This window comes from Melospiza melodia, chromosome 24 (assembly GCF_035770615.1).
Source record: "Melospiza melodia melodia isolate bMelMel2 chromosome 24, bMelMel2.pri, whole genome shotgun sequence".
In the NCBI taxonomy this organism is placed as follows: domain Eukaryota; kingdom Metazoa; phylum Chordata; class Aves; order Passeriformes; family Passerellidae; genus Melospiza; species Melospiza melodia.
In genome coordinates this window covers 8,936,717-8,951,825 of record NC_086217.1, presented here as the reverse complement: position 1 = coordinate 8,951,825, position 15,109 = coordinate 8,936,717, and the positions used below count along the sequence as shown (strand labels likewise).

The 15,109-nt window shown below is 43.6% G+C and overlaps 1 protein-coding gene across 1 annotated transcript; it reads left to right on the top strand.

The window, feature by feature from the left end:
- Positions 1-2,314: 2,314 nt before the first annotated feature.
- Positions 2,315-12,889, top strand: UTP6 (UTP6 small subunit processome component). The gene is made up of 19 exons (XM_063175790.1): positions 2,315-2,449; positions 2,541-2,625; positions 3,273-3,314; positions 3,399-3,491; positions 3,629-3,676; positions 4,459-4,522; positions 4,946-5,064; positions 5,544-5,621; positions 6,045-6,126; positions 7,112-7,193; positions 7,810-7,991; positions 8,622-8,701; positions 9,416-9,493; positions 9,638-9,817; positions 10,661-10,741; positions 11,462-11,571; positions 11,660-11,726; positions 12,007-12,079; positions 12,632-12,889. The coding sequence occupies exons 1-19, from the start codon at positions 2,358-2,360 to the stop codon at positions 12,787-12,789; spliced, it is 1,794 nt and encodes a 597-aa protein (XP_063031860.1). The 5' UTR covers positions 2,315-2,357; the 3' UTR covers positions 12,790-12,889.
- The last annotated feature ends 2,220 nt before the right edge of the window (positions 12,890-15,109 follow it).

Sequence of the window (15,109 nt, the reverse complement as noted above, 5' to 3'; positions counted from 1 at the left end):
TGATCAGAAAGCAGATTTACAGACTGACAGAACAATCAAACAAAGTTTTGGAAGACTCTGTTGTTTATGTTGCTGTCTCGCCAAAATCAGTTACTGCTGATTTTCAGCCAAAGAAGAGCTGAATGGTTGAAGAGAGAGGAGAGCAAGAAGATAGAAATAGAATTTTCCAGAGGTTTTCAGGTATTTCCCTTTTCAATTCATGGCATTTCCCTTTTCAATTAATATCTCCTATGCTGCATGTAGTGCTGTCATTTACATGTTGGGATCTACATGCACCATGACAGATTAGCTCTAAGTACAGAATGCTCTTCAGTATAAAATCATGCACTCAGATGCAAAAATACTCTAATGAAGTGAAATAATCCAGCAGTAATTGCAACCACACTCTTGCTCAGCAATTCAGTGTGCTAATGTTACTTTTGATGCCCAGTGCCATTCTCCTTAAGGGCTATTTTAGTAAAATCTGTGGACTTGCACAAGAATCAGCTTGAGCTGGTGCATCTCAAAATATCAAACCCAATATAATTAACAAGTTACTGGTGATTATGAATAACACTCTTCCACCACCACTGAGGACTGCTGTGCTACTTTACTGAAAGCTGAACCCAGTGGGAGGTGAACTCACTCAGCTTGAGGTCCCAAGGGACTGAGGGCTTTGGCTCTGCAGTGGGGATGGCTGTGCTGGGAGGGCTGTGCCAATCCCCCTCCAACTGTGGGGGACATTCAGGGCAGGACAAGGGAGTCTCCAAGGAGGACAGGCTCCATCAGGAATTGCCCTTGTCCTTGTGGGGTGGGTGAGGGGTCCCTTGGCACGAGGCAGCTGCAATCCAGAGCTGCCTGGGCCACTAACTTCTGCATGCAGCACCAGTCTGTACTGCTTGGTCTTGTGATGGATGGTGCCTCTCCATTTCCTGGCAGCTTTTCTGTTTGAGTACTTCTGGGAAAATCATGTCACTATTTCCTGTCAGAATGAAAAGTTGCTAAACATGTCCCACTAAGAATTAGTTTTTTCATAATTGGTCCCAAAATTGAAAAAAGCCACCACAAATCCAAAGCACAGCAGGTGAAAAAATAACTGCTGTTCTTGATAGTTCTCATAAAGTGTTTAGTCTTACCTGTGTTTTCAACAAAAGTCGATTGCTCAGGCAACACCTGTTAAAAACTTTGACTGTAAAGGGAAAAATCACTCTTTTTTTTTTTTTTTTTTTGGCTGTTATGAACTAATTCTGTACCAGAAGACCTCTTTCTTTTAGTCTGCTGCCTCTTCCCCTTGTACTTGTTTTTTCAGAGACAAACACCTGCTTTTTCCCCAGGAGGGAGCGATGGCTGTGACAGGGTAGGTTTGGAGGTGGGGTTGGTTCTGTGGCTGACCAGCTCAATGACAGCAGTGACAAGTCAAAGCTAAGCAGCAGATACTGCTGTGGATAATATGCATTTAAGCAATTCTCACAATAAATTCATCTCACATCTCAATTTTTATTTTCTGGAACATCCATAATTTCAGAAACAAAAATTTACTCTTGCCTGGTTTTATTGTTAATTTTCTCAGAATCATAGACCCATGGAATGTTCTGGGTTGGAAGGGGCCTTAAAGATCATCTAGTTCTGACCATCTGCCATGGACAGGGACACTGTCCCCTGCACCCTGTCTAACCTGACCTTGAACACTTCCAGGAATGGGGAATCCACAAGTTCTCTGGGCAACCTGTGCCAGTACCTCACCACCCTCACAGTAAACGATTTTTTCTCAAAAATTTGGAAGGTGGGAAGAACGAAGGTGCCACGTGAGAGACAAAGAGCCTTTTTTCCTGGAGGAATCCCACCAAGAAGCAAAGTGCTGAAGCAGTTCCAGGCTGATGTCCCACCACCGAGCCTGCCCAATGCCGTCGTGTTTAGGTGGTGCCAAGAGGATGATGCCGCTACTCTGTTCGGTGATGTCCAGCGACAGGACGAGGAGCAACGGCCATAAACTAAAACACAAGAAGTTCCAGCTCAACGCGAGGAAGAATTTCTTTCCGTGGAGTGTGGCAGAGCACTGAACAGCTGCCCAGGGAGATCGTGGTGTCTCCCTCTCTGGAGGCATTCCAAAGCCACCTGCGTGTCCCCTGCTGCAGGTGACGCTGCCTGGGCAGGGAGGTCGGGCTGGGCGATCTCCAGAGGTCCCGTCCATCCCGCGGAGCCCGCGGAGGCGCTGCGGTGCTGGCCCCGCCAGCCGGGCAGGGGGCGGCAGAGGGCGCGGCGGCCGCGGAAGCGGCGCGGGCAGCGGGCGGAAACCGCAGCGGGCTGTGCTGTGCCGGGCCGGGCCGCACCGGGCCGTGCTGTGCCGGGCCGGGCCGGACACACGGAGCCCCGCGGCCATGGCGGAGCGCATCGAGCAGCGGCTGGAGGATCGCATCCCGGAGCTCGAGCAGCTGGAGCGGGTCGGGCTCTTCACGCACAAGGAGATCCGGTGAGCGGGGCCGGGCCCGGGCCCGGGCGGGCGGGGGAGCGCACGTGGTGCGGCCGGCAGCGCTCCGGGCGCTGATCTCCGGTTCCCGCAGGGCTGTCCTGAGGAAAGCCTCGGCTCTGGAGTACAAAATCCAGCGGAGAGCGCTGCGGAAGGAGGATTTCATTAATTACATCCAGGTAGGCTTCACAGAGCGGCAGAGCGGGGTAGTTCTCGGTGCAGACCCAGCTCAGTTAGACCCGGGTTTTGTAGGGACTCATGCTGGAAAAAGGGCAGAAAACGGAGCCCCCTCCTCAGCTGGTCCCTGGTGCTCCCCTGTGAGCGGCTGTTGGCACCAGGGTATGAAGCGTGGCCAGGAGTTGGTGCTGGAGTTTGGGGTCAGCCTTCTCCAGTGTTGAGACCTTTTCCTGTAGTTTCTTGTCTCTCCAGGAATGTAGAGCCCCCGTTTCCCTGATGTGCTGTGTAAAGGAGGAATGTGTTCCCTGATGTGTGTAGTTAAGGGGAATTAGTAAGTTCAGTAATAGGAAGCGGTTCCTGAAAGGATGCTCGGGCACTGAACAGGCTTCACAGGGAATGGTCTTGGCTGGAGCCTGACAGAGCTCAGGGAGTGTTTGGGCAATGCTTTAAGGCACAAGGTGGGATTGTTGGGCTGCCCTGTGCAGTGAATGTGGAATTGTAGTGACCCAGCCACAAATTACTGCTTATGTTTTCCTGACTGTAATGTTTTTTGTTCACCTGATATCTATAACAAACTTGATGTAGTTTTTTTTGTCTTGCTGTTATGGGCCTCCACATTTGCTGTTAAATGGTTTTCTTTCCATTCTAGTATGAAGTTAATCTGCTGGAACTGATCAAGAAAAGGAGAGCAGTAAGTTTGTCAGCTGTTAAAGAGTGCAAAATACTTCATGCCAAATCTTCTATTGCAATACAATTAGTATTTTTTTCCTCCTAGCGCATTGGATATTCGTTTAAGAAGGATGAAATTGAGCACTCTATTCTGCATAGAGTCCACAGCCTGTTCAACCGAGCTACAGGGAAATGGAAAGTAAGTTTATTTGTACTGAGATTTGGAATTCTTTTTTTCCTGTATGCCAGGTCATTGTACCAAGGGTGTGTTGTTGGTCAGTGTACAAGTGATTCTGTACATTGTGAGGTTGATTCTCTTCTTTTGATTTCCAACAGGATGATGTCCAGCTCTGGCTTTCCCATGTTGCATTTTGCAAGCAATGGGTGAGTTTTCAAATCCTGATCTTACCTAGCTCGAGACTATTCACACATGTGAAACTTGATTTCAGATAGGGGTACAAACTTTACTGCTCCATGCTGTAATACTGAAATAATTTTTATAGTGTTGTTGGAGCTGCTTGGGATTTTCACTGATGTATGCAAGAGTACAGTTTGCCTGAGAGTGAATTAGTATGAAATTTGATGCTTGCAAGGGCAAAGGTGAGGCTGACTGCATTAAATCTGGAATACCAGTTGGTTTGTGAGAACCATAATATTGGTTATACCTTCTCTGGAGGGAGTGATTCACTTGTCTGTGAATTGTGATTTTGCTCCAAATATTTATTGTAGTGACTGTGCTGAAAAGCCCAATTCTGTCAGTTTTATACTTGATAAAATTACCTGTGCAAGGCTTCACATTATTACCAGCATTCAGGTGTTGTCATTTCTGTACTGAAGAAGTTTACTTTGCATGGTGGTGAAGGCGGCCAAAGGAAAATAGAATCTCAGAAGAGGGGAGTGAAACCATGGGTTTGGGACTTGGGCAACATTTGTGTTGGCTGTGTGGTTCAGAATTTTGAGTAAGCCATGCTACTCTGATGTGGTGACATTTAAATGCTGGTCACTAGTGAGTAAATATGACAAACTTTCTGCTGTAGGTAAAGTAGCAGAGAAGCATCTTTTTCTGAGCAATTGTACTACAGCTTGTGACCTTTCCTACTGAAACTCTGGTGCTGGGGGTTCAGTTCAGTGCCAGAGGGGGTGAAACAAAACTGCTTCTTTTACAGAATGCAAAACATCAACTCAGTAAGGTGTTTTCTACCATGTTGGCCATTCATTCCAATAAACCAGGTAAATAACACAATGGTGAGTGCTGCTTAAATGCCTCAGCATGGATTGTCTGGTGTTGGTTTGAGTTCTTGTAGATCTCAGTTCAAGCTGTTGGGCTGAAGTTCTTACTCTCTGCTCTTTGCCTTGCTGCAGAGAAGGGCTCTGACAGGGCTGGTGCTGGGCAGTCATAAAGGGCTGTGAAATAGGTCAGAATGACCATTCCCAGGTGCACTGGGGACTCAGTAGATGTAGAAACAAGAGATGTCAATTGCTCATGACAGCCTTTTGGCTTTTGAAGGCATCATTAGATCTGTAGCTAAACCAGATTAAACATCCTGGATCTGCCTGTCTGCTTTACAGTTTTACTGGGAGATAATCAGTCTTATTCTGGGGCTGAGCTCATGTTGAGAGGTTAAATAACTTTATTTGTGTCACCTGTTGCAGCACTGTGGATAATGGCAGCAAAGTGGGAAATGGAGACACGACTGTCATCAGAAAGTGCCAGGCACTTGTTCCTTCGTGCTCTGCGCTTCCATCCTGAGTGCCCCAAACTTTATCAAGAAGTGAGTTCCTGTTTGTCTTCTATGACCACTTACTTGTTCAATCAGAGCAAATCAATTCAGCATGTTTCCCAGATCTGTCTGGAGAAAATTGTTTTTTGACATTTTCCTGCTGATGGAAAATATTAAAAATACCCCCAAAATTCCTTTCTAAGGTACTGTTAAGCTCTGCTAGGATGTAGTTGTCAGGCTCAGTCTGGCATCCCCAATCTTTACTGAGGACCTTGGTTTTCTTTGGGGGCAAGTTAAGGTTTAAAGAAGGACTGAAAAATATCATTGCTACCTGTTGGAAATTTCTGGGCAAATACACAGGGCAGATAGTGGTAGGTGCACAAACCTTCAAAAACCAAGGCTCTGGGACATGTGTGGGATGTGTCAAAGTCTTGATTTGTATCTCCCCAGAGCTTTTTTTACCCTGTTTGTGGACTTAGATTTTTGTGATTTATCCCCAGAGTAATTTCATTTTGTTGTCACTCTTGCAGTATTTCAGAATGGAGCTTATGCATGCTGAAAAACAGAGGAAAGAGAAGAAGGAATTTGAACAAGCAAAGATGGACCTGGTAGGTCAGCTAAACTTACTTAGGAGATATTGTCTGCTTGTGTATTACATGTTGAAATTCACAGGTTTGGATTAATGGTTTATTTGACAATGGCTTAGAGAAAGTTTTTGTCCATGTCCTGCACCTGTGTGGAGCTTTTCAAGTATTTGCTGATGCTCAGCTCCAATACTTCATACATTATTTTTTCTTTGCATTTTTAGAATCTTTTATTACATTCCCTAGTATGAAAATTAACAGTAACTTCTGGAAAGTAATAGTCAAGCTTCCTGCCTCATTTCTTTATAGTTGACTTGTACAAATTACATAAAAATAGACTTGCATGAAGAAAAACCTTAATATCTTCTGATTTTTCTTTCCCTGTTTGCAAAAAATGTTAGCTGAGAAAGGACAATAATTTCTTCAATGATATGCTTGATATTTCAGGGGGAGTTCAATTACTCTGAAGAAATTCTCAATGGGGAGATGGCTCGCATAGTCTACAGGGATGCATCTCAGAAAATTAAAGGTGAATGAACATTTCTTGTACTTATTCATTAAGAAAATTGTAACCTTTAACTCAGTCCTGCAGCAGGCAATGCTGATAGACTTGGCTTCAGTGAGATCCTTTTTTCCAAATGCACAATTTTTTTTTCAGTAGAACCTATTAAATGCCAGATATAAATTAATGGTAGTTCTGATTGCATGTCTTTCCTGCAGGCTGACATCTCTTCCAGCACAGCAGCTTTCAGGCTGAAGAGGCCTAGTGCTGGGTTACAGCCTCAAACTTGATTGTTTAACAAAAGAAAACTGAAGGGCAATTCAGAATTACACACTTTTTTTTACTTTGCTGAACATTAGATCACAACTAATCAGCTACCACGAGTGGCAAAAAAGTAAGAATTCAGACTAATAATAAACCAGGCTAAATTTGAAATTAAGCAGGCTTGGTAAAATAAGCCATTTTATTGAGAGAATTGGGTAAAATAACTGCAAGCTAGTAGCAGATATCTTTGCTCGTGATAGATGGGGATATTTTGGAAGAACTGGGCAAAATACAATAACAAACATTAAAAATTAGTGGGGAAAAAGAACATGAGAAAATTTCAGAAAGAGTTGGTTTAATTTAATTTTCTGTAGAAATACTGGAAAAAATAGGCATATAAATTATTTGTAAGCACCTAAAAATAGTAAGGTGGGTAATGGCTGGTGGGCATTCACAATGGTCTGATTATGTCCAGTCATGTCACTTGGCATTTTCAAAGGTAAGTTGTGGAGATGCAAGATGGACACAATTCATGGACATCTGTTTTGTGCAGCTTTGGAGAGATCTGTCCTGAGTGTGGAGCATTTAGGGTTTTTATGGCAGGGTCAAGGGAGGGAGTAGAGGAGATGCTGATTAAATTTGCATGTGGAACCAAGCTACAGAAATGCAAAGTGCAATTGATGTAATATCTTGAGGAATTCTTCAACAAATACTCCACTTGATAGTTTTATCTTCTCCTGAAATGCAGGTGTTGAGTTCCAGCTGGCTGTCCTCTCTATTGCAAAGCTCTTTGATTTTACCCAAGATTTGCAAAAAGAAATCCTTGAAAGGTGAGTTGGGGCTTTGTGTTGTATTTTTATTTTAATTTGGTTTGGTTTTTTAGAAACACATTCTCATTAAGTTATAATTCTAACTTACAGCGCATTGACTGGAGTTTCAGAAGTAAAGGCCGTTCCTCTAGGGAAATAGTGTTAAGGCTTATGTGAAATCCTTTAAGAAAAACAAAAGCATGATCTTTAGAAGAGGATGTATGTATGTAATTTCAGAAAGGACTTATAAAATCTGCTAGGAACATTTAGGTAAAATACAGTTGTCACTGAATAATTAGTGCACTCAGTTTCTGTAAATTCATTGCAGGAATTGGATTTTCCTACTGTACTTTGGTGGGGTTTTTGCATCTTTTGTTTCTCTGGTTGTTCCTCTCAAAAGAAAGATCTCTCTTGACAGCTCCCTGTCTATTTCATGTTATTTCTGAAGAATATCCATATTAAATAATACTTTAAAAGGTAATATTTTGTCTTTCTCTTGTGGAAGGGAAAAATATTTTTCTTCTGGCATTTGGTTACTTGCAATTAACTACATTTCTCTAGCAGTCTAACAACCCTCCTAAGCATACCTACAGTAGGGACTGGTGGCTGTGGGCTGTTACAAACATGTTGTGTTCAGTTTGCAGGCCAGGCATGCTGATGATCCCCTGACATGGGACTACATGGCCCGCAGGGAGCTGGAGCTGGGCTCCCTGCAGCCCACTGAGAGCTCCACAAAGCAGAAAAAGGTCTCAGAAATGGCCCAGAGAGAGGAACGGTGCTGTGCAGTCTTTGATGAAGCTGTGGGAGCAGTCCCAACAGGTGAAATGTTCTGCCTGCATTTTAACATTTGCTTCTCAGCCTATAAAAGCCTTGAAGGTGATGGCAGGCTCTACCACACCTAAGGGAAGGCAAGCAGTTCTTAGATGCTACCTCTTGGGATCTATTTTATGTATTATTTGGGTTATTTTCCAATGTATTTATGCTCTTGGAGGAGCTGCTTAACTGAACATGTGTCTGCTGCTGGTCAGCTGTGAGTAAGAAATGGTTTTGGGTTGCCAGGGGAGTGTATATCTAGCTTCAGCCTCTGGTGTTGTTCTTGTGGAGGAGGCTGTCAAGGGACTATCTGTGGAGTGGTCTCAAACTTGCTGCTGTACAGCCTTAAAAGCCATAGAATAGCTGGGTTGGAAGAGATCTTTAAAAGTCTCAGCTGATCTAAGAACTTGATGCTCTTTACCAAGAGTTACTGCCTCCATCTTGGACTGGGGAGTAATTTTAAAGTGTAATGTTATAAATCTAGGGCTTCTCTTTATTTTAAAATACAACATTTTAAAATAAAGTTGGCATTAACACTTTGTATCACATTTTGTATCTTTATATTTCTTAAAGACAAATATTTGTTGTTATTCTTGTGATTCTGTGAAGTGTGATATTATGCCTTTGCTTCTACAGAGGACATGTGGAAATGCTACATCACTTTTTGTTTAGAGAGGTACAACAGAAAAACCAACAGTGAAGAATTAAAGCAAAAGGTAAAATTTATTAGGAAATAATTCTAACAAATCAGCCCTATTTTTATTGAGTTTTGTAATAGCTCAGACAAGAAGCAAATAGATCTTGACATTTTATAAAAAATACTTACCTGTGGCCATCATTAAAAATAACTTAATCTCCATCTGGGGGGATCACTTTTACTGCCAGGCTTACAGGTGGCCTGCCTGGACATGATTAACCTGGACCTGATTAACCAGCCTTGTCAGTAAAGTACAGTGACCTCTTTGGATAAAAGCTAAGACTGCAGACTTGTGAATCATGGAATCATGGAATGGTTTGGGTTGAAGGGGATCCTAAAAATTCACTGACAGGTCCTTCAAGAAGAGGATGAATTAAAATGACTCTTGCAAATAAGTCTGAGCAAAGTTTGGTGCTGGCACATGGGTAATTTAATTATGCATCTCTGCTTAGATGTGACTCAGTGAATTAATTCTCCTGTGCAACATGGTTCCCTAGTATTACACTAAAAGAACAATGCAGTGTTGTTCTTTGCTCCTTAAGGAAGAGAAGTAAATGCTCAGATTTCCACTTTGTCTTGGAATGTTTGTAGGTACCCAGAGCATTAGACACATAATGTGTAATTAGCTTTTCACTGACATGATACACAATCCAGTGGGCCTCTTGGAATGCTGGAATCTGGTATATATAGGAATAATGCTTGTTTTCTTATTATTCTTCTCTGTTGGTTTTAGAGGCTGGAGAGGACACTGAGTGTGTTCAGCAAAGCCCATGAGTCCAGTTTGCTGTCAGAAGCTCTGTACAAGCAGTGGGTAAGAACTGACACAGAACAAACAGGTGCTGAGGCTTTCCTGCATTATTTGTGTGCCTGCCTTTGCCATTTCGAGTAGACACAAAGATGAACAATATTGGTTCAAAGCCCTGTTTTTAACAAAGCTGTATCTGCTGGGTTTTAGCTGCAGCTCTTACTGGACTCCAGCCTCTCTGAGAAGGCTGTGGAGGTGGCAGAAGCTTCAACCAGGCGCTTCAGCCAGTCCGTGGAAACGTGGCAGATGAGACTGCAGGTGCTGATCCAGCTGAAGAGGGATGATGTGACCCAGTGTTTTGAAGAAGCCATTAAACATGTCAAATTGAAGGTCTGTGCTGGTTTAATGTGGTTTAGTGGACTTACATGCATTAGTCTTGGGCCAGAAACCCCTAATGATTGGTTATTTTGTGTTTTGGTTTTTTTTGTTTTGTTTTGTTTTGGTTTTTTTTTTTTTGGTTTTTTTTTTCTTTGTTTTTATTGGTTTGGTTTGTGGTTTTGTGGTTTTTTTTTTTTTGGGTTGGTTTGTGGTTTTTTGTTTGTTGTTGTTTTTGTTTTGTTTACAAGGCATTTAAAGCCCCTAACCATTTTTAAGGTCAGAAATAAGAACCTGACATTTCACATGCAAATTGCATTCCCAAGTATTAGGAAATTGTCAATTCACTTAAAATTCACTTGTTTAAAATCTGAATGCTTACAGTTGACATTTTACACATTGTCCTAGCAGTGAGCTGGTGTTTGTGTCTTAATGGAAAATGTGTTTCCTTTTCTTCACTGTCTGATACACCTGTGTGGTATTTCAAGCCTTGAATTAGCTGTGTACTCTCCTGCTCTGTTCCATTTCAAACCCTGAGCACAATGAGTGAGGGAACAGGAAGGTTTCTTTCCTTTTTGTTCTTTGAAGTCACCCCTGTGTACTGCAGTGCTCAGTGCTGCAGAACTTGGTTCTCATCCCTGGCAGCACAGCTGTCCAGCTAAGGATGATTTATCCTTTAAGTGAGGAGGGAAATGAGAAGTGATTTCAATGTGCAGTTCAAAGTTGTCTTTCCAAGAGCTGTGTCCAAAGGGAATTTTTTATGGCATGTAGTACAGAACTTGATGGCCATGTTGCTGTCTGTTTCTGTACATCAGAGTCACTGTGTTTCAGCCATTTGATTGTTTGCTGACCTTGTAGGGCACTTTGCCATTGTGGACCCTCTGGGTGGAATGGAGTGAGGGCACAAACAGCAAGGAGGACACAGAAGCTCTCTACCAGGTACTTGGCTAATCAGAATCTACTTTTATGTCTGTGTCAGTAAAATGAACAGTGTGTGTGTATGGAACATGCAACAAATGCTTTATACTGAAGTTCCTTCATGGATGTGTAGATATCAAAGAATTTCAAACCAAACTATGTGCATTAAAAAAACCAGTTGGACGTAGATTTATAGGCACAAATGTCATTCCCATGTTCTGAGGCATATGGATGTTTGTAAGCACAGCTAATGTTGGACTCCTACTTTGTGGTCTAGAATATTTGCTCTGTTTTCAGAGCTTATCTGAGCATGGAAAAGAGAATTTTTTAATTTGTGTGCAAACATCAGTCTTGTTACAGAAAAGTCAAAATCAGAATGAGGACTTCAATCTCACTATAGATTTCCTCAGTAATGTAGGGCAAAACATTTTCTCTTTGCCTGGCATGTTGGGTTGTGGTTTTTTCCTCTCTAATTTAGCACATAAAACACATATTTCAGGTGGGAGCTTGAATTCAGCTGTTGGTAGAGTATTGTGAAACCCTCTGCATGAAGGGGTTTAAGGAAATGCCAGTTCCAGCTATATGGAATACTGGAGCAGAAATGTGTTTTAGACTTAGGAGATCTCCATTGTGTCAGATGCCTAAATAGGGAGAAGCACTAATTGAGCCATTTAGTTGTAAGCTATGTGATAGGTTTATTTTTTGTTTATTTTGTTGGTTATTTTCCTTTTAAACTTGCAGAGATCCTTGCATGCCACAACACCTGCTGAATCTGTGACTATGAAGGAAATGTATCTTGACTGGACCTACAGAAGTAGTGGTTATAAGAAAGTTAAAAGACTCTTTACCAGGTAAAAAAAAAAAAATTACCTTCAAACCTGGTTATTCTAAGGTATATGTTAAAAGTCCTTAAGTCTAAAGTCACTTATTTTATTTCAGCCTGTGTGAAAATCGTCCATTTTCACTTGACTTCTTCAGGAAGATGATCCAAATAGAAAAGGAGCAAGTAAGTTGTTGACTGTCCAATTAATGTTTTGTATTTGTAAAATGCAGTTCTAACTTGGGATTTAAATGGGAAGCAGAGTAGTGGTGTTAGTCTGTGATCAGTTCATGTTTGTCCTCTGCAGTTGATTCACTGGATGTGATACAAACCCAAGTTCCATGGTAACTAATCTTCAGCAGTGTGTGTGTAATTGCCATGACTCTCTTCCTTTGTCAGAATCTAATCATGCTGCAGATTCACTTCTGCACAAAATAAGTGGCCTTTTAATACCTTCCTTTTTTAGGAATCCTGCAAAATGCTTCATCTGAGAGAATACTATGAACGTGCCTTGAGGGAGTTTGGTTCAACAAATACTGGTAAGGGGGATTCTGGTTTTTATTATTTATTCATTCATTCACTGCTGCCTCTTTTATTTACATCCATTTTAAAAGGTATCTGTTTGTTCTGCCCTTGTGCTTGCTGTCATGCAGAGTGGAGCTCATTTCTTCTATGCCTTCAAGAGCAGGACACTGCAGGGACCCTCCACTGTCAGCCCAGGGTCATTGGCACTGGGTGGCTTCAGCACAATTAGGAGCAAATCACTGGCTAGCATAAGAGATGGGGATCACTTTTAATTTGGATTTATGAACAGTGTGGAGCTATATATTTATAATCAAGTTTTCTGTAATATTCATTTGAAGAAAGTACACAGCTCAGTTATTTTTGTGTTATTTCTACAGACATTACTGTTCTAGCTGGGAATAGAACCCAGGGTGCTCCTCAAGGTGCAAAGGAGATTGTAGTCACAAAGTAAACCCTACTGCATTAATATTAAAGACACTTAGAAAAAGAGTTTCTAGTAGGCTTGCTATGTTTGTTAAGTAATATCTAGTTGAAATTTAACCAGAACTTTAATTTTTCTTTTAAAGACCTCTGGCTGGATTATATCAAGGAGGAGCTAAGTCATCCCCAAGGCAAACCAGAAAACTGTGGGAGCATTCACTGGCGAGCTATGAAGATGTTGCAGGGAGACCTGGTGGAAGATTTTGTTTCTAAATACACTTTATTGCAAACTGGACATTTATGAAAAACTATACATAGTTGTAACATGACTGTGCATTTTTAAACTTCTTTGTACAAAGGCAAATATGTTCCTGGACTTTATTAAAGTTTACCTTTACATTTTATGTGACAAAAAAGAATGAGAGTGATGAAGGGTAGAGGGGAGCTGAGATCTGTTAGCAATGTCCTTGAGGTGAGAGTGCAAAGCTCTGATCTACACTTCAGCTTTCTGTCCACCATGCCTAAAAAACATGTAATGTTTTTTGAAAGAGTGCTGTCCTTGGCTGTTTACAGAGCCACAAACCTGAGAAATCAACATAAATGCTATCCTTGGACCAACAGAGAAATGAAGGGAAAGTACAAGAACAGGAAGCAAGTGTTCCTTTGTGCAGTTTCCTGGTGACTGAAGAGTGACATAATAAGACAGGGAAATATTTCTTGATTTTGCACTCAAGTAGAAATTGCAGCTTCTCTCAAGCAATGCATTTTCTAGTAAATTAACTAGCTGGGAATAGAGTTTGGAGCAGCAGCCTGGTAGGATTCCTATTTCTGTGACCAGATCTGAAGTACATCTTGCTTTTGTGTTTCCCAAGCTTTTAGCCAGGCCATCTCCTACATCCCCACTAGTTCTCTGCCACCTCATTGTCTGACATTGAGATTTCCTTACTGATAATCTCTTATACCCTCCCTGCCCCTTATGCTGTTACTCCCTCTCCTGAACCACTTCTTACTTCATCAGTTGCTCAACTAAAAGTTTTAAGTGCAAAGTTTGGAGATTTTAAAGTCCAACAAAGCTGGTAAGTCCATCATTTCAGAAAGTGAGCCCTTTTCCATCAGCTGTTCTGGTTCCTCACAGAACTTTGCCGTTCTCCCCATGGATACACATTCCCTGCAAGCACACGTGCTTGATACCTGCACTGCTGTTCAGCCATGGGGCTTAGTGTCTCTCCATGTTCTGAGCATGCTGCTACCACGAGGCCGGAAGGAAATTGTTATCTTTCGGCCGGGGGAAAACTCCACCCAGCCATGAGAGGTATTGATACTTTATTTACAACTTCATGAGCGAAAAGGTGCTTTCTCAGAGCTCTCCTGCCTGTGTTTGTCTCAATAACGCGGTCATGTTGGGTCATGGTTGCACTCGATGATCTCGGAGGTCTTTCCAGCCGAATTGCGTCTGTGATTCCGAAGCTGTGCACGGTGGGCTCCGCAGCCAGGGCGCTCTGGGTGGTGGCGGCGTTGCGGGCACCGAGGCCGGAGCGGGAGCAGTCGCACCGTCCCTGCCGGCCGCATCCCGGATCCGCTCCCTGTCCCTCGGGCACAGCCGCGGGCCCACCCGGCTGACGCTGCCCAGGGGCGGGGCCGGGCGGTCAGTGGTGCCCTCAGGCCGGGCCGCGGGCTCGGCTCCGAAGGTTTGGGGGTCCAGGGGAGCGCGGGGCGGGCAGCGGAGGCGGCGGGGCCGCCGTGAGGGCTCGCCCGGAGTCCGCGCCCTGCCCGTGGCCACCGGCGGCGGCCCCTGGGAGCCCCGGCTTCCCGCGCCCACCGCCGGCGCCTCCTTGTTCCTCTGTAAGTGCGAGGAGAACTCGCTGTCCCATTCGCTGTGCTCCCCTCAGAGCACCTGAGGGTTTCCTCCTGCTCTCCACCCATCTTGGTCCAGCCCCTCAGGGCTGTTGGAGGGTCCTGCTCGGCGCGTGGGCTCCCACAGAGCGGTTGGTTACGTGTTAATAATTTTCCCATTCCTTGTGTCTTAATTCCCTCTGGTGCTCCGAAGGTTCGGGGGTCCCGAGGGGCGCGGGGCGGGCAGCGGAGGCGGCGGGGCCGCCGTGAGGGCTCGCCCGGCTCCGCGCCCTGCCCGTGGCCACCGGCGGCCAACGCTCCCAAAGGGGCGCGGTTTGGGTCGGGGTTGTGAGGGGATGGAATGTTCTGGGTTGGTGTTAGTGCTAGGGGTGACCGATGGCAGCAGCAGAATTAGCTATAGCTCTGCAGATTTGCCTTCTGAAGTGAATGCCTATTTGTTGTTGAACCTCTGATTCATCAAGGGAACAAATGGAGACGCTCGGGAGCATGTGGGGTAGCAGTTTCATGAGCAATCAGAGCTGCTGCTGCATTCTTTCAAAATGTCTCATAGGTGATGGCTGCTGCCTCTGAGGCTGCAAACTCTGAGGGGAAACAGCTTCCTAATAAGACAGATATGATGATCTGGAAGTCCAGAAAAGGTAGGACAAAGCAAAGTAGGTTGCAAATATTGGAACTTGTGCACTACTTGAGAAATCTGCTCAAAGCCTTTTGGTGTTGCATGGGAAAGGCCTCGTTACTAACTGTACTAAATTATTTCCATGTAGATATTT